The 26,243-nt window shown below is 51.0% G+C and overlaps 11 protein-coding genes across 11 annotated transcripts; 7 read left to right on the top strand and 4 right to left on the bottom strand.

Moving 5' to 3' along the window:
- Nucleotides 1-101: 101 nt before the first annotated feature.
- ASPVEDRAFT_126352 (inorganic phosphate transporter) lies at nucleotides 102-2,018 on the top strand (the record flags this gene model as incomplete). The annotated part of the gene is made up of 5 exons (XM_040806360.1): nucleotides 102-277; nucleotides 322-752; nucleotides 798-1,476; nucleotides 1,522-1,614; nucleotides 1,661-2,018. The coding sequence occupies 5 exons, from the start codon at nucleotides 102-104 to the stop codon at nucleotides 2,016-2,018; spliced, it is 1,737 nt and encodes a 578-aa protein (XP_040666522.1).
- Nucleotides 2,019-2,112: 94 nt separating this feature from the next.
- ASPVEDRAFT_165866 (CobW domain protein) lies at nucleotides 2,113-4,013 on the bottom strand. The gene is made up of 5 exons (XM_040808639.1): nucleotides 3,906-4,013; nucleotides 3,767-3,855; nucleotides 3,384-3,713; nucleotides 2,873-3,322; nucleotides 2,113-2,825 (listed from the first exon to the last, which is right to left on the bottom strand). The coding sequence occupies exons 1-5, from the start codon at nucleotides 3,963-3,965 to the stop codon at nucleotides 2,153-2,155; spliced, it is 1,602 nt and encodes a 533-aa protein (XP_040666521.1). The 5' UTR covers nucleotides 3,966-4,013; the 3' UTR covers nucleotides 2,113-2,152.
- A 1,092-nt stretch (nucleotides 4,014-5,105) lies between these two features.
- Nucleotides 5,106-6,955, bottom strand: ASPVEDRAFT_127461 (uncharacterized protein; the record flags this gene model as incomplete). The annotated part of the gene is made up of 4 exons (XM_040806460.1): nucleotides 5,106-5,713; nucleotides 5,765-6,385; nucleotides 6,449-6,635; nucleotides 6,689-6,955. The coding sequence occupies 4 exons, from the start codon at nucleotides 6,953-6,955 to the stop codon at nucleotides 5,106-5,108; spliced, it is 1,683 nt and encodes a 560-aa protein (XP_040666520.1).
- Nucleotides 6,956-8,881: 1,926 nt separating this feature from the next.
- On the top strand, nucleotides 8,882-9,771 carry ASPVEDRAFT_40290 (MOSC domain-containing protein). The gene has a single exon (XM_040812119.1). The coding sequence runs from the start codon at nucleotides 9,015-9,017 to the stop codon at nucleotides 9,606-9,608; it is 594 nt and encodes a 197-aa protein (XP_040666519.1). The 5' UTR covers nucleotides 8,882-9,014; the 3' UTR covers nucleotides 9,609-9,771.
- Nucleotides 9,616-11,759, bottom strand: ASPVEDRAFT_885290 (catalase; the record flags this gene model as incomplete). The annotated part of the gene is made up of 9 exons (XM_040818344.1): nucleotides 9,616-9,829; nucleotides 9,884-10,312; nucleotides 10,370-10,454; nucleotides 10,507-10,935; nucleotides 11,033-11,125; nucleotides 11,175-11,385; nucleotides 11,438-11,461; nucleotides 11,530-11,656; nucleotides 11,717-11,759. The coding sequence occupies 9 exons, from the start codon at nucleotides 11,757-11,759 to the stop codon at nucleotides 9,756-9,758; spliced, it is 1,515 nt and encodes a 504-aa protein (XP_040666518.1). The 3' UTR covers nucleotides 9,616-9,755.
- A 486-nt stretch (nucleotides 11,760-12,245) lies between these two features.
- ASPVEDRAFT_165857 (sulfite oxidase) lies at nucleotides 12,246-14,223 on the top strand. The gene is made up of 2 exons (XM_040808638.1): nucleotides 12,246-12,581; nucleotides 12,636-14,223. The coding sequence occupies exons 1-2, from the start codon at nucleotides 12,358-12,360 to the stop codon at nucleotides 14,110-14,112; spliced, it is 1,701 nt and encodes a 566-aa protein (XP_040666517.1). The 5' UTR covers nucleotides 12,246-12,357; the 3' UTR covers nucleotides 14,113-14,223.
- Nucleotides 14,224-15,480: 1,257 nt separating this feature from the next.
- ASPVEDRAFT_885283 (uncharacterized protein) lies at nucleotides 15,481-16,593 on the top strand (the record flags this gene model as incomplete). The annotated part of the gene is made up of 2 exons (XM_040818342.1): nucleotides 15,481-15,555; nucleotides 15,601-16,593. The coding sequence occupies 2 exons, from the start codon at nucleotides 15,481-15,483 to the stop codon at nucleotides 16,591-16,593; spliced, it is 1,068 nt and encodes a 355-aa protein (XP_040666516.1).
- A 369-nt stretch (nucleotides 16,594-16,962) lies between these two features.
- On the top strand, nucleotides 16,963-18,193 carry ASPVEDRAFT_127105 (uncharacterized protein; the record flags this gene model as incomplete). Its single annotated transcript, XM_040806424.1, has 3 exons — nucleotides 16,963-17,971; nucleotides 18,027-18,100; nucleotides 18,149-18,193. 3 exons carry the CDS (start codon nucleotides 16,963-16,965, stop codon nucleotides 18,191-18,193), a joined length of 1,128 nt encoding a protein of 375 aa, XP_040666515.1.
- Nucleotides 18,194-18,637: 444 nt separating this feature from the next.
- ASPVEDRAFT_61364 (uncharacterized protein) lies at nucleotides 18,638-22,314 on the top strand. The gene is made up of 7 exons (XM_040815569.1): nucleotides 18,638-18,869; nucleotides 18,917-19,126; nucleotides 19,182-19,690; nucleotides 20,119-20,547; nucleotides 20,594-21,048; nucleotides 21,094-21,673; nucleotides 21,728-22,314. Exons 1-7 carry the CDS (start codon nucleotides 18,714-18,716, stop codon nucleotides 22,248-22,250), a joined length of 2,862 nt encoding a protein of 953 aa, XP_040666514.1. The 5' UTR covers nucleotides 18,638-18,713; the 3' UTR covers nucleotides 22,251-22,314.
- A 165-nt stretch (nucleotides 22,315-22,479) lies between these two features.
- On the top strand, nucleotides 22,480-23,422 carry ASPVEDRAFT_127098 (DUF3425 domain-containing protein; the record flags this gene model as incomplete). Its single annotated transcript, XM_040806421.1, has 2 exons — nucleotides 22,480-22,655; nucleotides 22,714-23,422. 2 exons carry the CDS (start codon nucleotides 22,480-22,482, stop codon nucleotides 23,420-23,422), a joined length of 885 nt encoding a protein of 294 aa, XP_040666513.1.
- A 30-nt stretch (nucleotides 23,423-23,452) lies between these two features.
- admA (ADAM family of metalloprotease ADM-A) lies at nucleotides 23,453-25,805 on the bottom strand. The gene is made up of 3 exons (XM_040815443.1): nucleotides 25,600-25,805; nucleotides 24,553-25,555; nucleotides 23,453-24,494 (listed from the first exon to the last, which is right to left on the bottom strand). Exons 1-3 carry the CDS (start codon nucleotides 25,661-25,663, stop codon nucleotides 23,483-23,485), a joined length of 2,079 nt encoding a protein of 692 aa, XP_040666512.1. The 5' UTR covers nucleotides 25,664-25,805; the 3' UTR covers nucleotides 23,453-23,482.
- Nucleotides 25,806-26,243: the final 438 nt, after the last annotated feature.

The following is a 26,243-nucleotide window of genomic DNA, read 5'->3' as shown; positions in this document are numbered from 1 at the left end:
GGTGATGCCGTATATAACATTCTGTTGCCCCTGCACCGGTCGATCTTCAGTCCTCATACCGATTAGTCCACACCTTGCATATCCTGGTTAGGGCTACCGCCATGCCGCTCCATCAGTACGACTACATCTTCGCCATTGGCACCATCTTTGCCTTCCTTGACGCCTGGAACATCGGTGCCAACGATGTCGCCAACTCGTGGGCCACCTCGGTGTCCTCGCGCTCCGTCAAGTACTGGCAGGCCATGATCCTGGCCTCCATCATGGAGTTCGCCGGAGGGTATGCTTGACCCATGTTTTAGCTGGCCCTGCTAACTGTAGTAGTATCGGTGTAGGTGCCACCGTCGCTGATACCATCCGGACCAAGGTCGTCGATCCCAAACTTTTTGAAGGTGATAATGCACCATTGCTCATGCTGGGTATGGCCTGCGCTCTCGTCGGCTCCTCACTGTACCTCACCTTCGCGACCCGGATCGGTCTCCCCGTTTCCACTACCCACTCCATCATGGGCGGTGTTATCGGCATGGGAGTTGCTCTGGTTGGCGCTGACGATGTGACCTGGTGGGGAGGAAACATCAACTCGGGGGTTGTCCAGGTCTTCCTGGCCTGGATCATTGCGCCTTTTCTGTCTGCTGCATTTGCGTCCATCATCTTCCTCACCACCAAATATGCGGTCCTTCTTCGGAGTAACCCTGCCATGAAGGCCTGGTATACTGTTCCAGTGTACTTCTTCATCACCTGTACACTTCTTGCTAGTAAGTGTTAGCAATGCCAATATCGAACGGTGCTAACAGTTCTAGTGCTCATCGTGTGGAAGGGAGGCTCCAGCAGAATCGACCTCAACGGAGGAGAGATTGCTGGAACTGTCGTTGGAACTGGCGCTGTCATGGCAGTCCTTTCAGCGATCTTCCTCTGCCCCTGGCTGTACCGTCGTGTCATCTGCGACGACTGGCAGTTGAAGCCCTGGCATCTACTCCAGGGACCCCTTCTCTTCCGCCGCGGTGAAGTACCGCCTCGCCCTGACGGTGTCAAGACCGTGCAGAACTACTACCGCGGCCACAAGACGTTGGAGGAGATTCAGGCCGAGCGTGCTGCAGGCAATGACGAGGAGGGTGCCCCCAAGACCACTGGTGATGGTGCATCAGACGAGCCCAAGCCAGAGCCCAATGTCATCTCCAGCTCCAGCTCTGCCACTGCCAACCAAGAGAGCGATGCGATTGTGATCACTGGACCCCGTCCTGAGGGAAGCAACTTCCACCCGCTGGTCATCTTCTGGTACATCAAGCGAGCGTTGTTCCGCGGTATCGAGCAGGACGTTGTCGCTATGCAGAACAAGCGCAACCTCCTCACTGGCGATATCGAAATGACCCACGCTCACGCCGAACACTACGAGAACCGCGCCGAGTACATGTTCTCTTTCCTCCAGGTCCTCACTGCTTGTACTGCCTCTTTCGCCCACGGTGCCAATGATCTGTCCAAGTACGTTTGTCCTCTATGATATGATTAGGATGCTAATAGAACTAGCGCCGTCGGCCCCTATGCCACCATCTACGCCGTCTGGAACTCCGGCGGTCTTAGTGGAGATGGTTCGGAAGCTGATGTTCCCTACTGGATTCTGTACGTCCCCTGCTCTGAATTGCTTGTGCTTATGCTAATAAAACAGTGCCTTTGGTGGCGCGTCCCTCGTCATCGGTCTATGGACGTACGGCTACAACATCATGCGCAACTTGGGTAACCGTATCACTCTGCACTCACCCTCGCGTGGTTTCACCATGGAACTGGGCTCTGCAATTACCATCATCATGGCCACCAAGCTCAAGCTGCCTGTCTCCACCACCCAATGTATCACCGGTGCCACTGTCGGTGTTGGTCTCTGCAACGGTACTTGGAGGACGATCAACTGGCGTATGGTTGCCTGGATCTATATGGGCTGGATCATTACCCTGCCTGTTACTGGTATTATCTCCGGTTGCCTGGTTGGGATTATCATCAATGCGCCTCGCTGGGGAATGCCCCTGTAGACGTCCACTAAACTATATGTGCATGCTGAGGCTGCACTCCACTCTTTACTGATTACCCTGTATAGCTAGTTGCAATTGTGAATAGAGTCATAGTAATGCGATTAATACTTGAATTCATTCATCTACTCCAGATATTATATCTCCAAGTCCTCACCATCAGGCCAGTCCTCCCATCCATCCTCCCACATACCCCCCAGCTTGTCGCATTTCTGAGCCCTACTCAACTTCTTACTCCCCATAACCTGCTCCCACCGCTTCATATCCTTGTCATCAAGCAAACATTCATCAAACAACTTCGTAATGGCCTCCGGGTTCAGCCCCTCCCCAATAAACACCAGTTCCTGGCGTCTGTCTCCCCACTTCCCCTGGAAGTCCCTCTCAATAGACTCCCTCACATCTTTATCCTCAGGCCAGGCCTCGTCCGGCACCTCTGCGAACCACGGCCCACCAGGTCCAACGGTGAGCATACCGCCAGCTTGGCTCCACTCGCCGAAATGCATGGGGCGGGTTGCGAGCCAGAAGAAGCCTTTTGAGCGTAGGATGGGGCCGAAGGCTTCGCTGTTGCGTTTGTTGGATAGAATCAAGTCTTGATCTGGTTGGTCGAAGTCGTCTATTTCGGCGTCGCTCTCTTCTTCTTCTTCCCCTTCCTCCTCCTCATCTTCTTCATCATCTTCGTCGTCGTCCCCATTTCCGTGATCATGCGCATTCGTCGACTGCAGCAGGATGAACTTGTCGTGGATCATCGAGAACAGCCGACGGGGATGAAACGGTCTTCTGGCCGAGTAGACAAAGTTGTTAATCCCATACCTGCGTCGTCAGTAATAATTCCCAATACTTAGGTAGAAAGAGCATACTCCAATGTCTCCGGCCGAGGAGCAACCCTATTCCCAACCCCCGTCGTCATGACCGTCATCTCATGCAGACTCCTCAACCAGCCAGCACCACTAGCAGCCTTGAGGAAATTAAACCTGCCCGTGCCAATAATTTCAGTCACATCGACGCGACTATATGATGTCTCAATGAGTTTAGCATCGGGGTTTAAGAGTCCAATAAGCCGTCTGATCTTAGCCTTGGTGGCTTCATCCACCGCCTCGATCTTATTCATGATCAGCACGTCTGCGAACTCGATCTGGTCGACCATGAGGTCGGAGATGGTTCGCTCATCTTCGGGGATTATGGCGTCGCTGCCGTACCGGTCCGAGAGGAATTCGGCCGTGTCGAAGTTCGATAACAGGTTGAACGTGTCGATGACGGTGACGGTAGTGTCGAGTTTGGCGATGGTGTGCAGGCCGCCCATTTTTGCTCTACACAGATCAGTATATATACAGACTTAATGTGGACGTGTTGGTGGGTAAAGGGGCATACATCTCCTCAAGAACTTTCTTATCATCCTCATCCATCTGCATCTCTACACCGTTCTCCTTGTCCACGTCCATCCCCTCCATCTGGCCCTCGGCTTCTAGCATCGCCGTGCTAAACTCGGCAGTGAAGGTCTCAGCAACCTGCATTGGCTCACTGATACCCGTACTCTCAATAACGACATAGTCGACCTCTTGCTTCTTGGTCAGTCGGGCCAGTTCGGCGAGGAGATCGCCCCGGAGTGTACAGCAGATACACCCGTTCTGGAGCTGGATGAGTTTTTCTTTTGTTTGGGAGACTTTGTGGTGGGTGATCAGGGCGGCGTCGATGTTCAGTCTTTGGATGAATGGTTAGCCGGGCATTGCATTATGTAGGAGGTGGTGACGTACGAGCTCATGTCGTTTACGATGACTGCAATGCGGAGGCCATGAGAAGGTGACTTGAGGATATGTTCTAGGAGTGTGGTTTTACCACTCCCCTTTGTCTGTTAGAATGTCTCATATTACCTATGGAAGGTGGTAGGCATACCAGGAACCCCGAGAGAAGGGTAACAGGGAGCTGGCGAGCCTCTTCGTCTTTAGCAATCATTCTGCTCTCTTTGCAAGAAGCTGAATGAATTCAATATCTAGAAAAAGTAGAGTAGAGAAAAGATTCAAAATTAATTAAATTGTGCGCTTCTCAGCTTATATACCACCTCACACTGTTGAAACCCTTAGTATTCCCCCAAGGTATCTCGCCAACGTATCCCAACACTGTATTCCTGGCATTCATGCATCGAATGTAGTATGGAGGTGTTTATGGAGCATGGGAAATGACATTTACCTTGATGTGATTCGTCGGCAAGATCTCCAAGGTACCTGGTTTGACTATCCCAAGGTCCCCAGTTAGGGCAACCGTATTGATAACGAAATTTAGAAGTATTCTTATTGGTTGATGCCGGGGCGATGGAATTTATTCAAGTGTTGAAGGGAGCTTCGTAATAATTACTACCAATTAATCAGTCTAATCAGTGCGTTGTGGATTTGGTCGATGTGGGCAGCGAGCTCAAGCTGGTGGACGGACTTTACATCCAGACGATGTCTTCAATTCGAAAAATCCAAATAAATCGACGATTCAGGGATATTTACAGGTTTAGTTTACATTTAAACGACCCTCGCACCGGCTATTAGATGGTTGAAGAAGGCAGCTCGACAAATTACCAAGAAATAAAATACAGACTTACCAGACTTACAAGACTACTACCTGTACGGCCTATCTTATTCATCATATCAGCTGGTCTATATGAATAAGTCGGGCTGTGATAAGAGGGCAGGCTTTTACTGAACTGGCTGGTCCCTTCTTGGTATAATGCTGGTCCAGGTTTCCAAGTTCTACTGCAGCTAATACTATCAAATATTACCTGCCTATACTCAAGAGGGTGTCCTCCTGTCCCGAGTATTTCAGGGATCAACTGACACTCGCATTTTTAAGGATTATATTAAGTAACTTCTTCAGCACTGTAACAGATAGCTGGAGCCAAATTCCATAATTATCATGGATAACACATCCTTTCACCGTACCAAGCGAATTAGATAGATTTGCCTTAAGATTTTAATGATACCACTGCAGTTCACACGCAGTTAGGAGACAATTAACTTGTGCTAGACTAACTGTCTCATACGTACAGCTGGTTGGTAAAGAGCGAAGCTGTGTGGAGCGTGTTCCACAACATAGAAAGGGTCGTGCAGCCTATCTCCAGAACGCGCGGGCTACCGAGTTGATATAATCAATTGCCTCACTGCGCCAGGTATCTGGCTCCATATGACTAGTTGTATTTGCATCCAAGAAGAGATCCCTCGGGTTGTCATTCGCATAAGCCTCCCAATGAACAGACTTATTCACCACGCCGGAATTGGGATCAAGATCATGAATGAACGAAGCCCACATGCTGGTCATCATAGAACTCAGGTCAATATAAGACTGCGGCACGCCAGCAAATGGCTTTCCAGTGTATGGGTATCCAATATTGTAGCCAAGTCCAGCGATATTGTGGAAGACAAAAGCCACTTCTTCAAAATGGCCTGCACCCATGAGAAGCGGCACGTCAGGAGTATGCACGTTGAATCGGTAGCAGTATGCAGGTGTGGAGGCTTCCGCCCAGGCCTCGCACTGTCGTCGACGACACGCGTGCATTGCAAAATCACCTGCGAAAGCTGTTGTGCGTCGCCATTGGCTTCCCATCGAGGGGACTCTCTTATCTCCCAGGAATGCCGGGATCCCCTGCGATGGATCGTCAGGGTAGAGTCGGAGGATCTGCTTAGCCACGGAGGGTGGAGTTTGGAAATCAAATCCCCCATCTAGAAAGGTAAGCCTTGGATAAAATATGTGTATGGCTGTGATGTTCTTACCAGTAAGAAAATCATACCACTGATCCGTGGTATTAATTCCAGATGGTCCAAATTCGGTTCCCTCGTCAGTATTAGTTCCGGCGATAATAGGCACCTTGACGAATTCATGATTGTCCAGGTGAATACTTCCCCAGTTCTGAAGCAAGTCACCGTCAACAACTGGCTTGAAGTTATACTTAGACAAACCATCTGTCCCATTCAGAACAGAATTAAGTTTCTCAAACGGCACTTCACGCAGGCATTGGAGAGAATCGACCACATTCTGGCAATTCACTTTGGAGAGCAGATCATTATAAATAGACTGAAAGGCCGTGTAGTTGCCAGGAGATGGGCTGATAGAACCCCCAGACTCCATTATTGCAGCTCTGAATAATTTGTCGTCTCGACCTCCATATGCTGTTAGATGGTAACCTACCGAGATTGCACCGGCTGATTCACCCCAAATAGTAACCTTTTCAGGGTCTCCACCAAATGCTGCAATATTCTCCTGGACCCATTGGAGGGCCAGTCTCTGGTCTCTTAATCCAAGGTTTGTGTTCCCGCTGCCCCAGACCTCGCTGGAACTGATGAACCCCCAAGCCGAGAGTCTGTAGTTAAATGTGACCGCGATGAAGGGTTTTCCTTATTGGGCGGCAAAGTTAGAGAGAGCTGTGCACCAGGAAGTCTCATTTTCCATAGGCATACCAATGTTGTAAGAGTTTTCTACCATAGCAGACATGTTATAGCGCTCGTCTGCCCCCGATGCCTGGTTAAAGCCACCGCCATAGATCCAAACTCCCACAGGCAGCTTTGAATGTTCGTGGGCCGACGAGCCACGGATCACGTTGATAGTCAGACATGCTTCGGATTGGGGATAGAAAATAGAGTCCACCTTCCGAATCATTAGTGTAGGAACTTAGGGGAAAGTGTGGTTGAATAACTCACGCCATATCCAACACAAATATCGGAGTACGCCTTCGCATCGCGTGTGCCATCCCAACTCTCAGTCAATGGCTGCGGCACGGTGAAGCGTAGATTCCCCACGGGTTGTTGAGCATAGGGCATACCCAAGAAGAAGTCCTGCTCATAAGCACTGTTGTGTACTCCGACATAGGTACCGTTTCGAACTGTTGCAGTCGGAGGGACATTCGAGGCTGGAGCTGCATGGGCTGTTGCCCACGCAGTGATAAAGAAAGCAGTGAAGGCGAGCATGTTGTAGGTCCCTACTCTCTGTAAACTCCGTATCTAACTTGATACTGTTGGCTGTATTTTGGGAGGTATCCATGGGTTTATATAATGCTTGCAGCGACATTCTGGGGCCCCATATTTGTCCATCCTCCTCGCCAGTCCCTATCTGGAGAGGCAGGCTATTCCGAAGCATATGTTCGTCATTGCCCCAGGCCCGCCCATTGCCTGAAAGGAACCCGAAAAGGCATCTCATCCCGTATATTATGTAGGGAAGGGCAAGGTATCCCACTACTTAGTGCATAATTAGCGTCGGGACTGGTAAATAGAATCATAGCAAATTAAACTGTGCCCCTAGTCACGACACTTCATTTCGCAGTCGAATATTTAAATCTTCATGACTCTCATGGTTGGAGGTATTGATTGCTAGGGAACAATGGATTGGCAAAAGGATATCTGTATAATGAGGCAATTGAGAAGGAACACAGTCCTTGAGTGGTACATTTGGCCCCCTTCACTTAATGAAAAGTAATCCTTGAGCGAGATCGGTACCTTAGGACGAAAAGATCCGGCTTCGCTTACTTGCTCGGACACTTTTCACGAATACTAGCGTTGCAAAGAATCCGTGCTTGAATTGGCCCCCAAACTCGCTTGCACGGGCCCCCAATCCCCGGAGTTTCTCGATCCAATCGGACCCACAAATCCGGGGAAATATCCAGGTGAGTGGTATAGAACAAACACCGCGAATGCTGTTTTTAAATGCCTCACATTCTGTTTTGCAGTTCGTGTTTTACTCGTCTTTATTTCCCAATAATATGCAATGACCCCCATGTACATTTCCGTCTGCAAATTAAACAAGAAGTCTGAGTTCCCTTAACTCTTGTGTCATCATGTTTTGATAACCAAGCCTTGCAACATTTCCTAATTAGGAAGGGCCTGTTTATTAATGGTGTAAAGATCTCATCTATCAAAAATTAGGGGATATGGAAACAACACGGTTTATTAGACTCAATGGCTCGGCCAGTACCTCGGACAACGCAATTCCACGTACCGTTCCGGAATTCGTTCCCGAATTGATAACAAAGTTTAGGAGTATTCTTATTGGTTCATGCCGGGGCGATGGAATTTATTCAAGTGTTGAAGGAGCTTCGTACTAATTACTGCAAATTAATCAGGCTTAGTCTATATTTAAACGACCCTCGCACCGGCTGGGCTGTTGCTGGGCTTTATTGCACAAGGGTAAAATATTCGATCAAGCTGCCTCCAAAGGCATCCACAATCCTTTAAATCTTTTGTTGGAGGCGGCGCTATTTGGGACCAAAATCCCAGGAGGATTACGTCTGAGTCAGATATCGTGGACTGAGATGGCCGGGTCCTAGATTGTTTGCTTTCCAGTGGATATAAAATAGCCCTATTGACGAATTGCACAACTACTTACGGGCTAGTACACCATATTATGATTGTTATACTGAACCATCTCCGGCGTAGGTGGGGCCGGCTCTTGATGGTGTTGCCCTATCTCCTGGTCCATGCTCTTGGCTAGACATTGTATTTACTGAATGGCGGCTGCTTGCTAAAGAGAAAGCTGAACTGTAACTAAGTCTACTCTTGCGCTTGGCTTTCTCGCACCCAGTCATGCATTGAGGCCCAACACCAGGCTTGCCTGCACAAACCACGCCATAAGATCCGTGCACGTCACTGTTCTGAACTATGCGATCTGTCATATCAAGACCCTGGAATTAGTATATTGAATGATTGGCATATGGAGCGGGGTATACCAACAATGAGGGGACATGCGTCCAGTAGGGGGGTGGCCGTTCTAATGAATGTCTCTGAGTGGTGCCTTTGGACAATTGACTTTTCCTATAGCGCAATGCCTTTGTGTCTGAGCTGGCCTGGCTTGATACCAACCACTAGGATTGCCACATTGCGGGCTGGGCTTTCATGAGACGAGTGGGATATTTATTAACGTCCTGCTGCCCTGGTTTTACTCCTGAAACCTGTCTCCTTCCCTTAATATTCAACCGCATGTTTCTATACTTTCCCATCATATGGCCCTTCATAAAACGGCTCCCGCATAGTTAACATGGCGACAACTACAGTCACCTCCACCAAGACAACTCTATCCACCACCCAACCCAACCAGCCACGCGTGCTATCGGTCGGAAAATCCTCCTCGCACAGCAACTCCAAATTCCCAGTCCCATCAATCACCCTCGTCCCCGGACTAGGCGTACAAGGCGACTGCCACGCCGGAAGAAGCGTCCAGCACCAAGCCCTTCGCCAGAGTAACCCAGACGCCCCCAACCTCCGCCAGGTCCATGTTATCCCAGTCGAGAGTCTGCGACAGGTCTCAGCCAAAGTCGGCGGGAAGGCTCTCTCACCTGGAGACATCGGCGAGAACATAACGACCGAGGGGATCGATTTGGCCACGCTATCGCGCGGGACTGAGGTCCATTTCGTTGGGCCGGGGGATGCGACGAATAATGCAGTTATTGTATTGACGGGTCTGCGTGACCCTGGCCCCGGGATTGATAAGGTGCGACCTGGCCTGAAGAATCACTTTGTTAGACGGTTGGCTGGTGTTATGGCTACAGTAAAGCAGGGGGGTTCGATTCGGCCAGGCATGCGTATTGATGTTGTGAAGCCAGCGCGTGCTGACCCTCTGGTTGTTGTCTGAGTTATTGTCAATTACTATACTCCAGACTGGTTATTGCAATTGAATATTGAAGTTCCGACGCGGTTATTGAACAGTAGTTCCATTATGAATACTAATACCACGACAAGCAATAACATAACGGAACCTAGCATTTTAGTGACATCTGAATTACGATTCCATAGCTGCCATGGTAGCCTTCCTGATACCGTCCGCAAGCTCTGGATGAATTCGACCAAACCAGTCTATACTTGTAGTCAGCTTCTCGATCGTTACGAAGAAGGAATGGATAAACCCACGGTATACCTCCATTCGCAGCCGATCATTCTTAACCTTACTCAAATGACCAGCGATATTATTATAGAACCGTTGCTCATGACCCGGCTCCTTTTTAATTACCTCCCACAATGCAGCAGGCTGTTCAAAGTCATCATCTGTTATATGACTTGTAAAAGTCACAACCTCGCCAACCCACTTCTCATGCTCAGTGTGCAGACTGTGGGCTTTCGGACCCGTGCCCTTGACATCTTGATAGAAGCACGTTGGCTTCAGCGAAGAGCCAACGTAGTTAGGGTCACCCCCGTAATTGCTGGAGAAGTTCATCTTGCCGTCGCGCTGGAAGGGGCAGTACACCGGCGACTTGGCTGCATTTGTAGGGAGCATCTGGTAATTCACGCCCAAGCGGTATCGAGCTGCGTCAGAGTACGCAAATAGTCTAGCTTGCAGGACTATAAAAATGTTAGAGTACCTGTTTATGCAAGAGGTAAAGGGAGGAGGAGACATACCTAGGTCAGCGGAGGGCGCCCATCCTGGTACCATAGTGGACGGAGAAAAGGCTGCTTGCTCAATATCCGCAAAGTAGTTGTTGGGCTGTATATAATATCAGCTTCGATGCCTTTCTATAGACGGGCAGACGACATACATTGCGATTCAGGGTCAACTTCCCGATCTCACGAAGCGGAAAGTCCTGATGCGGCCAGACCTTGGTCATATCAAATATATTCCACCGATAGTTGTCGGCCTCGCTAGGATCCATGACTTGCACATATACAGTCCAAGTGGGATAGTCCCCTCGCTCAATAGCTTCAAACATATCCTGGATCAAGAAGTCAGGGTTCTCGCCGGCAATGCGCTGGGATTCTTCGGCTGTGAAGTTCTTCACTCCCTGATTTGTCTTAACATGGACTTTGATATACTTGAACCCTCCATCTGCGGTTGTGAACTTGTAAGTGTGACCACTGTAGGCATTCATGTGGCGCAGAGACGCGGGTGTTCCCCTGTCACTGAATAAATGCATGAGCTGGTGGAATCCTTCTGGATTTCCAGAATGGAAGCTATCACAGTGAGAATGCTGCCAAAGTATAGGGTGCTGACACCTACTCCCAGAACTGAGACGATTAGCCATTCCGCCCTTCCAGATACTAGTCTAGGAATGGAATTTGGCATACCATGTCAGAATCAGGAAGATGAGTCTGCGGATGCCGCTTGTGCGATCTGTTCACAGAGGGAAACTTGATCGGGTCCCGGATGAAAAACACAGGCTGCCATCGGCGTTAGAACAGGCTTTTTGGAAATTTGATATTGAAATACAGTATTATTAAACACCCAGTCCAAGTTCCCCTCATCTGTATACAGCTTCATCGCCCAGCCGTGGACATCGCGCGTCGTGTCCGCAGACCCAGCTTCAGGGCCAACAGTCGACACCCGCCACAGAACTGGGGTTGTCTTGCCAACGCGGTTAAGAAAGCTTGCAGACGTAATGTCCGTGCAATCGCGGGTCACAGTGAATTCGCCATATGCTCTATCGCACTGTTAACCCTGCTCTGTGCATCAAGGGATACAAGGGCCCTGACCCTGCGGCTTTGGCATGCACAACCCTGGAAACAACACGGTTTATTAGACTCAAAGGCTCGGCCAGTACCTCTGACAACGCAATTCCACGTACCGTTCCGGAATTCGTTCCCGAGAGAAATGGGCAAGTGTCTCGATGAGCTGCGTGTCCTGCAGCAGACCGAGAGCGGCGTTGCCGCTGCGTAACTCCAATGCCGTGGCATTGCTGGCGAAGGGGCATCCTTGAAGAGGTGAGCTATCTGTGGCTGGGAGTTGAATTCAATTCAGGTGTCTAAAAATACCTTCAGCCAGAGTGTAGTACTTTTGCTCGGCACTTTCTCCCATGGTCAGTGTCTTCACGATTAACTACAATTCAATCTTGGCCAAGCTTCGGATTTAGTTGGGCACACAGCATTTAAATATAGCAATCACCTAGCTGTATGTAAAAAAAAGAACTCCCACCTGGTTCCGACATCCAGCTGTCGCTGGTGTATCTTCAGCACAGCAGGGACTCCATTAGACTTTGTGATGGACCTGGGTACGCCATCCTGCGAGACGGTCCAGAATCGAGGATCGAATCGAATCAAATCGGGGCACTTCTATTCGTTCCCTAGTGTTACGCTTTTGGTGACAGGCTTCATAAAACTCAATTCTCGATAACATTGGTAGCAGGACGACGCATCTAGTATTCGCGAGGGCTGGGCAGTCGTCACATTCCACACTTCGTATCAAGACAGACTCCGGACAATGACGTCCAATACATTGCGGGGTTGGAATGTTTGAAACTCAGATCAGTCCCCGCCGATCGTCCATGTTATTGTTTCCGCTTCCGGCCAGGTTGTTGGTATAAGTTACCCGGATATATCGGCTTCAGAATATTCCTTTGTTTTGTGCTTCATATCATAAAATTGCATTGTCTATTGATTCTCAAACTTGCTTGACAATGTCAGTCCTTCCTCTGCAGCTGGACACTACAAACCGACCCGATGAGTGGAAGATTGAGCAGGGCCTCTCCGGCCACAAACTGCCCATCCTCGACGTGAGCGGCAAAGAGCTAGTCAACATCTACCCTCCCAAGTATCGCCATCCGGTGAAAGATCAGCATGCCATCGATGCCGTGGGGAATCGTGATGAGCTGTTCAAAAGGGAATTGCCGGGCTGGAGAGGGTAAGCCAGCATCCCCCAACTGGATCCTCAACCGCTAACCATGACATGGTATAGATACGTCGAGTGGGAAAAGTACCCCGAGAAAAAGGAACAGGCCCACAAGATCCTTACAAGCCAGACCTTCGACCCCAGCCCCGATTTCATGTTCGGACCCATCCCAGACTCGAACCCAGTTCTTCCGGGCGACGACTTCAAAGCATGGCACGAAGCCCTCGGAGGCGAGCTGGCAAGTGTAGCAGAGGATTCATGGAATACTGTCCTCCGCGAGAAACACCCTGATATGTTGCATCTACTCCAGTTCCCATATAATGGCGAGCCGCCCAAACGCCTGGTCACGTCCAAGGCCATCACCCCGAACCCGCTGCACTTTGTGCGTAACCACGGCGGCATCCCACTGATCGAGAAAGATAAATGGAGTCTCTCACTAGATGGCCTGGTCCGTCATCCACAGAGCTATACATTGGACGATATCCAGGACGAGAGTCGGTTCCCGCAGATGGAGAAGACCGTCACGATCCAGTGCTCGGGAACTCGACGGATCGAACAGATCAGCCGGTACGGTGGACAGGGCGATGAAGTTCCTCAGGCACCATGGGCTGAAGGGGCAATTGGCACTGCACGATACAAAGGCATCAGTTTGAAAAAGCTCATCAAGGATTGCGGAGGTCTTATTGCTCCCGCGAAGCACCTCGAGCTGTACGGTGCCGAGACCTATGTTAAAGACCTAGAGGTGATGAACTACCTCGTCAGCGTGCCCTGGTCCAAGGTCAAGGCCAACGAGGTGATCCTAGCCTGGGAGATGAACGGCGAGCCTCTGCCCAAGATCCACGGCTATCCTCTCCGTGTGGTAGTTCTGGGCTATATCGGAGCTCGCAGCGTGAAGTGGCTGTATCGCATAAAAGCAATTGAGAACCCATCTCTTGCTCCTGTCCAGAGCAAGGAGTACCTGTACTTCAACCAGCAGGTGGGAAAGTACAACCAACGCCCAACGGACGGAATCCAGATCCAGGAGATGCCCGTCAGCTCGGCCATCATGTCGCCCTGGAACAAGCAAGCTATCATCCACAGCGGCAAGATCAAATGCAAAGGCTGGGCATACTCTGGCGGTGGTCGGTGGCCAGAACGCGTGGAGCTCTCCGCAGACGGCGGTTTTAGCTGGTACGACGTGCCCCCAGAGCAGCTGTCCAAGAAGGGCCGCTGGGTCTGGCGCACATGGGAATTCGACCTGCCTTGTGATGTCGAAGGTTGGATCGAGATTGTCTGCCGATGCTGGGACAATGCGATCAACACGCAGCCGTTGGATGTCCGCGCGGCTTGGAACTGGGGGCTGCATGTTACGCATTCAGCGCATAGAATCAGTGTCTACAGTATTAACAGGAGTCATCCTGTTACTCGGGATCGACTCGAGAAGATGGACCATCTGGGCATTCCAGTGGCCCCGCTCACTCGCTATCAAATCATTCCCAGCCAGACTATGGAGGAGTACCAGAAGTACTGGAAGGATCATGAACCTCGCGATGTTGATGATTGAGTAACAATATCTGGAATAATCCGACACAGTGATCTTGTATTTGCTTCCATCATTATAGCCTAGTTAATATCGAGCCGTTCCATACCCCAACACCGTCACTGAACTTGCCGTGCCAAACTAGTCATGTAGAAATTTGAACTAAGCTTCTTGCAGTGTCTCGCCTGCCATATTGTGGAACGCATAGTGCACGCCTTTGCTGAGCTTCGCATGTGACCCTCTGAGATCTCCATTCGCCCGCGACGCTTATACAAGGCTCTTCCGAACTGTTCCACTTCCCGGTCCACACACTGTTGCAATACCCGCCTTTTTGCCTCCGCCGTATTCCCGCGGATACAATCACATTATCTGTTGGGCTGATAAGTTGACAATCCATTGTTTCCAGTTCGGAGGGGAAGTGTTACCGAGTTCTGGTGGAACGGATATGTGGTGCTTAGCCGGGCACTTGAGCGTGGGCGTCTCCTGATGCTTCAGGTTGAACATCTCGCAGACCTCTGACAGAGTGGGCTCGTAGTCTTCATACGTTGGCCTGGGAGTATCACTGCTGCTATCGTCCATCGCTTCCCTCTCGCTGTCAGCGGACTCTTCAGGCACAGAGGTTTTGTCCTCGTTTGAAAACCATATCCATCGGATGAGATAACTAGCAAGCTGTGTAAATCACCACATCGTGTTTCAATTTGTTAGTCTACCGTACTGAAATTATTCTCTCGGCGAGGTTGAATGAAGAGAAAGGTTCTTTGTGCGAGAGATATGGGATATGCTTTCCGCATGTCGTCATGCATAGACTTTATTCAATTTGCGTAGAGTACATACTACCTTTATACATACTTTGAATAGCAAGTGACAAGGTTTCATTAGTAGGATTTCTATATATCTGTAGCTCGCCTGCGGGTGGACGATGCCTTTGCTGTGGCCTAGCGATACAGTATATTAAATGATTAAAGACCAAAAACTGCATTGTGGAGTCAGGATGAACTGCCACAGCCAAGCCGCAGTGTCGGTGAAGGAGAGCTTGAATTCTTCAAGCCCGACCTCTAGTTCCAGTGGAGTAAGATTTGAGTATATTAAAGGCTTAAACAGATAAGATCGTTCAGAGCTGAAAGCGAGACACGTCTTTATGTGGGGGCTGAACGAAATAGGGGGGAAACGCCTGCGGCTGAGCTGAACAACATTGGAATTAAGCGTCATTGTAGGGCTAGAACTAAACCTGTTAGGGTAGTCCAGATGCAGGACCAATAGGAACACTCGATGTAAAGCTCTGACAAGGCATTCTCGAGGGGCTTGGATGCGATCGGCCATGTATAAGACGGCAACCAAGCTTCCCTCCAGGTGAAGTTTTTCTTCCATCTTACAACTGTGCTCGATCTGACAATGGACTTCTGGAAAAGAGAATATGCTGAGTGTGAGCTGGTGGGCGAGGCGATGAGTCCATTGGTCGGCAATGGGGTTTGTATACCTTCCCACTACTCCATCCAATGCTAATAATAGTAGATTCTTATAGGATTCGTCGGTCAAGCAGCGTTATCTCTCGGCCTCTCAGCATGGGTGTTCTTCCTAACGACCCACGGCAACATCGACCTCACACACCCAGAAGGCACGCCCAAGCGCGAGATCGAGCACAAACGGCTCGACTTCGTATCGAACATCCTCATGATCGGGTCCGATATTCAAACAACACTCGGCATAGCATACATGGTCACCGTCTTCAGCCAGGCCCAGATCATGGATACATACCACCTGCACGTCGTCTTCGACATTGTCAGCTTCGTCGGCGTATCCAACACAGCAGCCCTCGTCTGCTGGAAATACTGCCGCGCGAAGCTTGATCCCTCTGATACAAGTATAAGTCCTCCTTCAAAGTCGAAACGGGACTCCCTGCGGAGTTTCTATTGGAATGACCGCTCGCGAGCTGCATTCCTCTTTACAGCACTCTACATCGCCCTTACTATTCTCCTTTGTATCCGTCTCCATGAATGGGCTCCTGACACCGCGCCTGGTAGATGCTACTACACACATCTGGTTACCAGCGTCACAGCCTCCCACCCCGGTGCAGACGAGACCTACGTCGGCACAACCGCCAGCTGGCTCGTCGTCGTTCTCCTATTCAGTATCTTCGGCGGCGTCAGGCTAAGACGTGGGATCCTGATTCTGTCGTACCTCCAGTTCCCGCTACACCTGTATATGACGATTGCGCTGCGGATAGCAAACGAGGGTAAATTCGAGGGCGAAATGAAGCACGAGAATGAGTGGGACTTTGGGCAGACCACGGCGGTTGTTCTTCTTGGGATTGCGGTTGTGGAGTTTTTGAAGAAGGGGAAGGAATATTATGATTTTGAGACGTATGTCATGAAGAATGGCACAGTTCCGGATGCTGGGGAGAGTTGTCGATCGCAGTCGAGGGATGAGGAGGCGAATGTAGACAGTTATCTTCTGAAGACGCGGTCTGAGCAGAGTCCTGGGACATCCGACGTGTCAAGGCGTTAGTCTCGGCAGAGTAGACTATATAATGTACATGGAGTACTAGCTAATCTCTGCTGAATGGCAATTGTTTATGTCCAACACACCAAAATATATCCACACTGGCCATGAGTCCGGCTCCATATTATAGCGTTCAAATTAAAGCTTGATCAAAAGCCGCCCCTGCTAAATGGTCCAATGCCGACTGGATCCAGGATGCCGACTACAGCCGATATGCGATGTGCAGGGAGTCACCAAGGTATTTCTATCCTTGTCATGCCCGTTTTAATTTTTAACATTATCACAGCTAACCTCCTCTCGCACTAATCAACGATGACCGGAATAAAGAACGGAATTCAACCCTCGACACGAGACTACCGTGACGGGCCACCCCTGATGGAAACGGTTCACAACCTGAATGACATGGAAAAGCTTGCCACAGCACAGCTAGACAGACGAACATGGCGCTTCAATTACGCAGCCGCAGGCGACTTGATCTCAAAACACCTGGACCAAGAAGTCTACCGTTCAATCCTCCTCCGGCCGCGAATCCTCGCCAGCGTCAAAGAATGCGATTTGACCACTACAATCATCGGCAATACAGTCGGACTCCCCTTATTTGTGTCACCCATGGCAATGGTTCGCCTGGCACACCCGGCTGGTGAAGCCGGAATTTCCACCGCATGTGCTGGCCTCGGCGCTATGCATATCATTTCGAACAATGCATCCATGACCCCGGAGGAGACTGTCGCAGGAGCAGCACCTGAGCAAATTTTCGGATTCCAGTTGTATGTCCAGAACGATCGCAGCGAGAGCGAGGCGGTTCTAGCCAGGGTTAATAAGATCCCTGCGATAAAGTGCATTGTTCTGACTGTCGACGAGCCCGTTCCGGGTAAGCATGAGCTGGGCGACAGAGGGTTCGAGCCGTATGATGAAGTGCATAAAGGACATCCAAGTCCAGTACAGGAAGTATCTACACCAACTTCAGGAGTAAGTGTTGCGATCCCATCGGTCTCAGGACCAGCATCGGATCTGGACTGGAGCGATACGCTACAGTGGCTCGCGCGCCATACCTCACTGCCTATCATAATCAAAGGCGTTCAAACACACGAAGACGCCCAGATAGCTGCGAACTACGCTCCCCTCGTCAAAGCGATAATCCTATCGAACCACGGAGGTCGTGTTGTTGACACCGCTCCGCCGGCTGTTCACACCCTGCTGGAGATCCGCAGGTACTGCCCCGACGTTCAACAGAAACTCGATATTATGGTCGACGGGGGAGTTCGACGAGGAACGGATGTTGTAAAGGCCCTGTGTCTGGGTGCGAAGGCAGTTGGGATTGGACGGCCGGTGCTCTGGGGCCTTGGTGCTGGTGGTGTTGCTGGAGTAGAGAGGGTATTTCAGAGTATGTTTCTCTTACTTTTTTCTGATCTCGTAGCACTGCTGATGGTTCTATATAGTTCTGGCTGAGGAAACCAGGAGCTGTATGCAATTATTGGGCGTGCGAAGAGTTGCAGACCTGGGGATGCACCATGTAAGTATCCCTTCGAACAGGCCGCTGTTTGGCTAACGTGATTTGCAGATTAATACGAGTATAGTAGAAACGCAGATTTATGACAGGGGCTAGAAGGGAAGGTCATTGCAGCATGTTAGCATTTTCGTGCTAGGTACTACTTGAGTAGTGACGAGGTCTTCCAGGAAACACCATTTTTTTTGTTGGCTAGAGACGCTATGTTTATTCGCTATGGAGATAAAGAGCTTCGATGGGTACTTGCACATCTATACCAGTTCTACTTGACATGGGTGTCTGTCTCAAGCAGGCATATGATATTGCCTTGTTCAGCGCTTCCTTCCCTTGCCGCCAAGTGTCCGTCTATAGCCGCCGTAGATCTCCACCATGGCAGGCCGATATTGCGGGGAAGCAATGCTCATAGTCTAAGCGGGCCTCCCTATAGGGAGGCTTGTAAATGGCGCTATTTCGTAAGAAGGCAATGCCGGCGGCGACGGGGTCGGCTGTGGGCGGACTCATCTCGACAGTATCATGACGGCTTCAGCGACCGTCAGCAGGGTACAAGGATGCGTAGGGTCTACAGAATATCTCTCTGAAGCAACCTCAACTATCTGATTTCTTCAACGTTCACTTCGAAATGTCTGCTACTATCACCGACACCGTGACTACACCCAGACCTGCCCCGTCTATGAGGTTAATCAAGAACGGCTTCGGAGCCGAAATCTTCGGCTTGGAGTTTGCCAACGGCGTAAGCGATGACGGATATTACTTTATCGAGGATGCAGTAAAGAAGGTAAGCTTGATGCTGTGGGAAAAGTCAAGCAGTGCTGAAATCAATAGCATGGATTTGCTGTTGTACGACAGACAAAACTGGTCGACGAGGCCCATCTTGAGTTGGCTCGCAAATTCGGTGACCTCGATGATGTGACTCCTTATAATACAGCCGGCCGCATCCACCGTTTGAAATATAACGAGCTGTTCGACGTTGGGAATATTGACGACGATGGCTCGATAGTCGACCTGAGTAGCCCGCGTGGTGAAGCCAACAAGGTGCGCGACAGCTCCAAAATACGTCCAGAACGGATGGATGAACTGACCGGCCCAGGGGAATTCCCTCTTTCACACTGACTCCAGCTTTAACCCTCGGCGAGCTGGGTACTCCCTCCTTCTTGCTCATGAACTCCCTCCTCCTGGCACTGGTGGTTCCACTGCTTTTGCCGATATGAGGGCTGCGTACCGTGACCTTGATCCTGAATTTAAGAAGTTTCTGCACGATAAAGGGTTCATTGCCCGGCACTCTCTTCTTCATTCAAAGAAATTGGCTGCTCCCGAGTCCTTCAAGGATATAGAGCCCACAGACCACTTTATGAGCCGCCACTCGCTGCTTCAAATACACGAGCGTACCGGAATCCACACAATCTACCTCGCAAAGCACATCCATTCTCTCGAAGGGGTCTCACCGGAGGAGTCTCAGGCTATCCTGGACAGGCTTTTTGAGCACGCGACCCAGGATAAATACGTGGTCAACGTGGAGTGGCACGACCCAGGTGATATGATTGTGTGGGATAATACATGCACAATGCACCGGGCCGTCGGCGGCGAGTTCCTCACCAAGTACAGGCGGGACATGAGGCGAGCTACTGTGCATGACGATAGCAGTTTGGCATGGGGCTTCAACGAGAAGAGCGATAAGCGCATGGGTTTGCCCTAGCCGTACGGGTGTATATTTAGTTACACTTGAATCACGTTCAACCCCGTTTTAGCATCTTCTCCAAAATACCGTAGTTCATGTAGATCCACTCTATAAATACGCCATTCCCTATCCAGTAGGTGTAGCCGTCTACAGCCGACGATGTGAATTTAAGGAACACCCGCCTGTCTATTGCCGCCGTCTCCCAGTAGCAGCATTCAATCATGACGCCGCCCACAGGGAAAAGATCATATCGTGCATGCCTGCGATGCCGCCAGCGGAAAAGAAGATGCAATATGTAAGACCCACTACCACTACCCCTCCGACCCCGCCTCCGCTCACAGACTGTCAGGGTCGGAGTTGGAGAGCCGAAAAAGCCGCCATGCGTGGCATGTTATGAGTCGGGGAGCGAGTGCATTCTCGCAAGCTCCCGACGCGGAGGAAACTTCCGGCACTATCGGCGCCTGTCACCAGCGGACGGTGATGGACGCGATCCATCCAGCGCAGAACCCTCTGACGATGACGGCCGTGCCTGCATAGATCGTTCCGGCAACGTCTTGAGCATGGAGTTGAGGAATCCCTCTGACGCCCTGCAGATTCTGGCCCTCTCGGGCGATCATGCTGAAGAGGAGCGAAATACAAGTCCGGGCACTGCAGCGGACACTGTCCTGCGAGGCATGGACGCGGCTCGTACTGAGTCAATATCTACTGCCTTTGATGATTACGAGTTGGTTCAAAAGGGGGTTCTGCGGCCAGGTCTGGTGTCTGAATTGCTACTCAAGTTTGTCATCCTGCTTACGCCGAGTGATAATGTACTAAAGGATTAGATATTCCCGCTGCTACCACCCATACTGTCCAATTGTCCCGTCATATATTCTGCGTACTTCAAACAGGAGGCCAATTCAGAAATCAGACCATTTTCTGCTCACTTCTATCCTTACCATAGCCTCCAGAGACGATCCGTCCCATTCTGATACTCACCGTGAGTGCTGGGAACATACACGACGGCTCATGGTTGACGTTCTCCTGGCCGACCACTGGACCCAGACTCCGAGAACCGTAGAAGGTTTATTGCTTTTGGCCGAATGGCTACCCCATATCCAGATCCAAGGAAGGTCCGAGACATCCAAGAACCTGTTCAGTGAAGACAGAACGGCGTGGTCTCTTGTTGGCCTAGCGGTGCGACACGGCTATCTTCAACGTCTTGACCAGGGTGCCCTTCCAATTAATAGCCACAGGGAGGCGAAAGACCTCGCAGATCAAAGTAGACTCGTATGGGCCTGTAAGTAAATACGTAAGCAATGTCCGGCAGTTACTAATCTTCTAGATATATTCTTGGCAGACAGACAGATATCCGTCCGACTAGGCCAATCCTTCTGGGCCCGAGGCCCCTCGCTGGCAGCCAAATTCACAGCTAAGGATTTCCCAACCCTCCAGCCACACCCAGAGAACGAGAATGAAGACTATGCATCAGCCCTAGAAGCCTCCATGGGCCTGGTGCAGCTCCTGCATAACGCCCACGCAATCCTCTATTCCTCGAAGGACAGGACACGCTCCATGGTCTATGAAGGTTATTACGCACGATACCTCGATGACTTCCACACCGCCGCGAAAAGCTGGCATTCTAAATGGTCTGATCTACCGGCATCTCCAAGAGTAAAGAGCACGCTGCTTATAATGTACGAATACATTTCCCTCTATACAAATGCGTTTTCATTCCAGGCTGTCCTCATGCGGGCGTCGGCACACGATCAACACAGTAAACAGCTACTCTCAGATGGAATCATGGCATCCCCCGACGGCCGGTTCATCTTCGATGCAATCCGCGCCGCTATGAACCTCCTCGCCCTGATGAACAGTCTCGACCCACACCAAGTGATATGCTATCTCCCCTCGCGTTACTACTTGTACGAAATCGTCCCCAGCACTCTGTTCGACTACCAGCACTAATGAAACGGTAGATATGGTGTCTACGCCGCCGTTTTCCTCCGCAAAGCCGACTGCGCAGACGCATTTCCAACACCCGACCACCGCGAAGAGGTAACCAGCCTTGCGCGCGAATTCGTCTCATGTCTCGAAAAGGCGCCATCGACCGACTCACACATCTGTCATGGCTACAGCCGAATGTTGAAGCAACTCTGGAGTTCTCGAGAGCGAGATAGAGGTCCGGAATCCGCGCCTGAACATCTCCGTGCCGACTTCAATCGCCCCCCACGATCCAGAGACAATTATCCACAGCACACATCTCGAACCAACGACAACGACGGTAGAACAGCTGACACTGACCGTCTTACGCCGTCGCGGCTCCTCGACTCCTTGCCTGAGGACGATGGAAACGCCTTTTCTTCTATCGAGGGATACCTGCTCGGATCGTTTATGCCCGGGATTGCAGATTGTAGCACGCCTGGGTTTGTGGGCCTTGACTTTAGCGCAGGAGTTCAGGATTGGGGCTTCTCTGATGGAGTGGACTATCATTGCGTGTAGGTTAAATATATCTTGTTCATGCCATGCCCTTACCAAGACCAGTGGAGTAATGACTCTGGATGCCAAGACAAGTGGAACCCGTAAGCAACCTGCATTAGCGCTATAATATTGCCCAATAGCAGGAGGCCCTCGGAAATAAAAGTCTGGGCCCTTTTGCGGCAGATCAGCAACTCGCATAAAACGCGCCACAGGCCCTCCTACAAGTTCCTCAACACCGATCAGGACTATAATGGCACAAGCACAGCATGACACAGACTCTACAACCAGTGACGGGGCTTTAATTCACGTGGCACACATGCCACAGCAGGCCCACGTCTGGAAACCCGACGATGACTGGACCGGCGTCATGGACCCGAAGGAGAGGAGGAGGCTGCAGAACCGCCAGAATCAAAGGAAGTGGCGTATGTCGATACTCGAGCCACAGGGATATTATGTGCTAACATGGCGTAGGCGAGAAACGGAGACCAGCCCGACTGCGATCGAAAGCGGCAAAGACAGCCGAGAGCTCAGGGTCGGAGTTGAGCTCGGTTTCATCAAGTTCTCCCTCCAGCGAAAGTACAGCGAAAGGAAAAGAATTAGCCTGCGCCCATGCTCCTCCAAATGCACTGGAATACCTGCGCTGGTTCGAAGCCACAGCAGAGAAGAGTTACCTGACTGGCTCGCCACAGATCGACCACCTAGTCAGTCTGACGCGGTTGAACGTACACAGAGCCATAGAGACCAACATCCGGGCCATAGGCATGACTGCAGACTGGACGTGCTGTGACGATACAATTTCCATCTTCAATTTATATTCCCCGGTAACTCCCACCTTTAATCTGGAAACAATCCCAGTCAGTCTGCGTCCTACAGACATCCAGCGGAGTATCCCGCACCACCCATGGCTGGATTTCTTCCCTTTTCCGCAGATGCGTGACATTCTGATTGCAGCGGAGCATCTGTTTGATGATGATGAGCTGTGTCATGATCTGATGGCGTTTTGGGATACGCGCAATACACAGGCTACATTGGTTGTTTGGGGGGACTCGTGGGAGCCGCGGAATTGGGAGGTTACGGAGGGCTTTCTCCGTAAATGGGGGTGGTTACTCAGGGGGAGTCCAGGATTGGTGGTTTCAACGAATTATTGGAGGAGGCGTCGGGGTGAGAGGCCTTTGGTGTGGAAATTTGATTAGACATGTTATCTTCTAAATGGGCTATGGAGTAGGCTAAGGTTGAACTAAGATATTCATTGATCAAGCATATCTATATGACGCCATTGGAGGCCGAGGCGAGTAAGCAGGCGGAGGAGGAATATATGCCCCGACAGGAAGACGCTGTGGTAGCGGTGGCTGAGACACAGGGGTGGCCTTCTTAGGGCGTCGTCGGCAGCAGCAGCAGATAATACAGAACAGACCAGCAAGAACCAAGGCACCTCCTATTCCAGCCGATAGACCAATAACCAGAGACCGATGTCGGTCCACCCATGAGCTTCCGCTATTGTCCCGTCTACTCCTGCATTCTCCACTGCGGCATAGACCGCCATCGCAGGGTGTGCCATCCAGGACATTCCCAGCACTCGAACAAGACCCAGCCTGTCCCCAGGACGACGAACACTCCAGAATACACGTATTGTTCCCGCACGACGATATAGTAGAATTATCGCCAGTAAGCTGCTGCTGACATTGCAAGTCGCGATTCGTGCACTGCCCAGTGGCGCAGAATAAATCATCACCAGTCCCACAGGAGCCTCCATCCTCTTCATGCTCGTCCTCTGGACAATCTCGAGAATTCCCAGAGCAGGTCTCTTCGATATCACACTCACTAATAGCAGCGCGACAAACCGTCCCCGCCGACGCATACTGGCACTCAGAACAGCAAGAGTCCGTAGAGTCATCGCAGACCGAGTCCCCAATCAACCTGCACGTCGATCCATCACAGCAGGGATTCCCATCACACTCGTCGCCGCAGTCACACTCTTCTCCGACTTCGAGAATTCCATTCCCGCATTCCCCAGCTGAAACGGTGGGTGTGTTTGTATTTGTCGTCAGACAGCGCGTGTTCACCATCCGTGATCCCATGGCCGCGCAGACATTCCCAATCGTACACGGCGAGAACTCGCTTTGAGGAGACGTCGAGACTGGGTTCATGAGATATTCGCCACCAGCGCTACACGTCGAGCCAGACAGCGGACAGCACTGTCGACCGCGGGCGCAGGTGTTTCTATCACAGTCGTGGTATGCGCCGAACGTATGCGCAGATTCATGCCTTAAGTAAGGTGAGATATAAGAAAATAAAAGATAGAAAAGAAAAGGGACGAACATACGCAAAGACCTGCCACTGATTCGAAGCTCTCGCCACAATATTCGTGCTCCGCTCGCTATCACACAGCTGTCCAACCCACGAAACCCCAACCTCCGACTCAGTCGGACACCCCGTCATCAGCGTCCAGTAGGCATTCTCATCGTTCCTCAATGTCCCCCTCCACTCCGTGAACTGCTGCAGGCGGAAGTCCAACCCACCAGCTGCGCAGTTTACGTTCCAGGGCTCTTCACGGGTTGGGGAGCTTGGACACTCTTCTTCCTGGATGGTGAGGTTGTGGAAGCTGAGGGCGATATTGAACGCGGACTCGAAGACCTCGGATGCCGTGTTGACCATCGTCACGAGGGACTGGACCAGGTCCTCGGACGACTCGAAGTAGCCAGTGTATGTGCAGTCCGTGGCGATTCCGATGAGTGCAATCTCGCGATCGCTGGGACATCCATCCGTGCTGCCGATGGAGTCGACGAAGTCGTCGCTGGTGAGCGTATACTGCCGTTTGAGGACCTCCAAGGACCCGGACCATGCTGGAGCTGCTGCTGCTAATATCTGGTCCTGGTAGCCCCGTTGTACGGTCATTCGCTGTTGTCGAGTGCCATTTTCCTTGTTAGATTCGAGTTTGATATCGTACTGTACGCCCGAGATACTGAACGCGCCGTCGAAGAGAGGGTCGACTCCATCTCTAACAACAGTGATCCTAGCCCATCCAACCTGAATCCATTGGAAAGAAGGTGATTGCAGAAATACAGTACCCCGGAAGACGCGGTGCTTGCTGCGTTTCATACTCTCTGTCCGGCGGGCTCCATTCCCGCCGATGAACTGGATATGTGGCTCCTGGACGAACAGGTCGCGGTTGGGTGTCAGTACTAACTTGACGGGTGTCTCTTCGTCGTCTATTGTGAATGTAATGTTGAATTCCGTGGAGGGTTTGACCTTGTGTGACGCCGTGTGGATGGCGACATTCTGCAGGGTAGTGGTGTTGTACAAGGCCAGAGAGCGAGTTGAGTGTGCTATTGACATCAGTATTAAATTCTACCATCAGAAATATACATACCATTCACTGTCAGAGCGAATAAGAACCAAATACAAAAAAAGAGAGTAAACCTAGGAACCCTCATGGCTGCAAACCTGTCACTCCAGCTCACCACCAACGACCCCCCGTTGTATATAACCAGACTACAGCCACATCACGACCGCCCAGGGAATCGCTTACTGCATCACCGACAAAGCAGACACCCCACAGCCTCGACTGAGCTTCCAGAAACCCGCACTGCCAAGCTTTAGGCATCAGAATAAACCACGGCTAGCGGTTGAGGGATGATGCCGGCCAAGCCCGACTCGTCATCGGTGATACTGCCAATGCTGACGGATTGGTCCGGTGTACTCGGCTCTGGGTGGGTTCAATGGGAGAGGCAGACCAAGCTGTGCACAGCCTCGATGACTTGTCGAACTCTCAAGGCCTGCGACCGAGGGTTGTGGCTATTGGTTTGAATCGTTTTGCAAGGCTGAGAGTTGAGAAATGGGGCCCAGAAATAGCAGATGTGGAATTCATCTCGTCAGACTGTGAGATCAGACTGAATCAGACTGAGCATACGCATACTATGGTCGGGTGGCTCTATACTCCGACGGGATCTATGGTTCGGTACAGCGGGCCATGACTTCACCATGATAGCGTCTCTCACAACCCAATTCTGGGAC

This window comes from Aspergillus versicolor (assembly GCF_001890125.1).
Source record: "Aspergillus versicolor CBS 583.65 unplaced genomic scaffold ASPVEscaffold_3, whole genome shotgun sequence".
Taxonomy (NCBI): Eukaryota; Fungi; Ascomycota; class Eurotiomycetes; order Eurotiales; family Aspergillaceae; genus Aspergillus; species Aspergillus versicolor.
The sequence above is the reverse complement of the archived record's forward strand: the minus strand, read 5'-3'. Positions and strand labels throughout refer to the sequence as shown.

What these genes read in the sequence shown, in the direction of transcription:
- ASPVEDRAFT_165866 (XM_040808639.1), bottom strand. Translation starts at nt 3,965, where the DNA reads ATGATTGCTAAAGACGAAGAGGCTCGCCAGCTCCCTGTTACCCTTCTC. An exon ending in CCCTTCTCTCGGGGTTCCTG is followed by an intron (nt 3,856 to 3,905) that starts GTATGCCTACCA and finishes TAACAGACAAAG; the next exon opens with GGGAGTGGTAAAACCACACT. An exon ending in AAGAAAGTTCTTGAGGAGAT is followed by an intron (nt 3,323 to 3,383) that starts GTATGCCCCTTT and finishes TGATCTGTGTAG; the next exon opens with AGCAAAAATGGGCGGCCTGC.
- admA (XM_040815443.1), bottom strand. Translation starts at nt 25,663, where the DNA reads ATGAGGGTTCCTAGGTTTACTCTCTTTTTTTGTATTTGGTTCTTATTC. An exon ending in ATTCGCTCTGACAGTGAATG is followed by an intron (nt 25,556 to 25,599) that starts GTATGTATATTT and finishes TGATGTCAATAG; the next exon opens with CACACTCAACTCGCTCTCTG. An exon ending in AATCAGTGGCAGGTCTTTGC is followed by an intron (nt 24,495 to 24,552) that starts GTATGTTCGTCC and finishes ACCTTACTTAAG; the next exon opens with GCATGAATCTGCGCATACGT.
- ASPVEDRAFT_61364 (XM_040815569.1), top strand. Translation starts at nt 18,714, where the DNA reads ATGTCTGCTACTATCACCGACACCGTGACTACACCCAGACCTGCCCCG. An exon ending in GTGTCTGAATTGCTACTCAA is followed by an intron (nt 20,548 to 20,593) that starts GTTTGTCATCCT and finishes CTAAAGGATTAG; the next exon opens with ATATTCCCGCTGCTACCACC. An exon ending in AAGTAGACTCGTATGGGCCT is followed by an intron (nt 21,049 to 21,093) that starts GTAAGTAAATAC and finishes CTAATCTTCTAG; the next exon opens with ATATATTCTTGGCAGACAGA.
- ASPVEDRAFT_165857 (XM_040808638.1), top strand. Translation starts at nt 12,358, where the DNA reads ATGTCAGTCCTTCCTCTGCAGCTGGACACTACAAACCGACCCGATGAG. An exon ending in GAATTGCCGGGCTGGAGAGG is followed by an intron (nt 12,582 to 12,635) that starts GTAAGCCAGCAT and finishes GACATGGTATAG; the next exon opens with ATACGTCGAGTGGGAAAAGT.
- ASPVEDRAFT_40290 (XM_040812119.1), top strand. Translation starts at nt 9,015, where the DNA reads ATGGCGACAACTACAGTCACCTCCACCAAGACAACTCTATCCACCACC.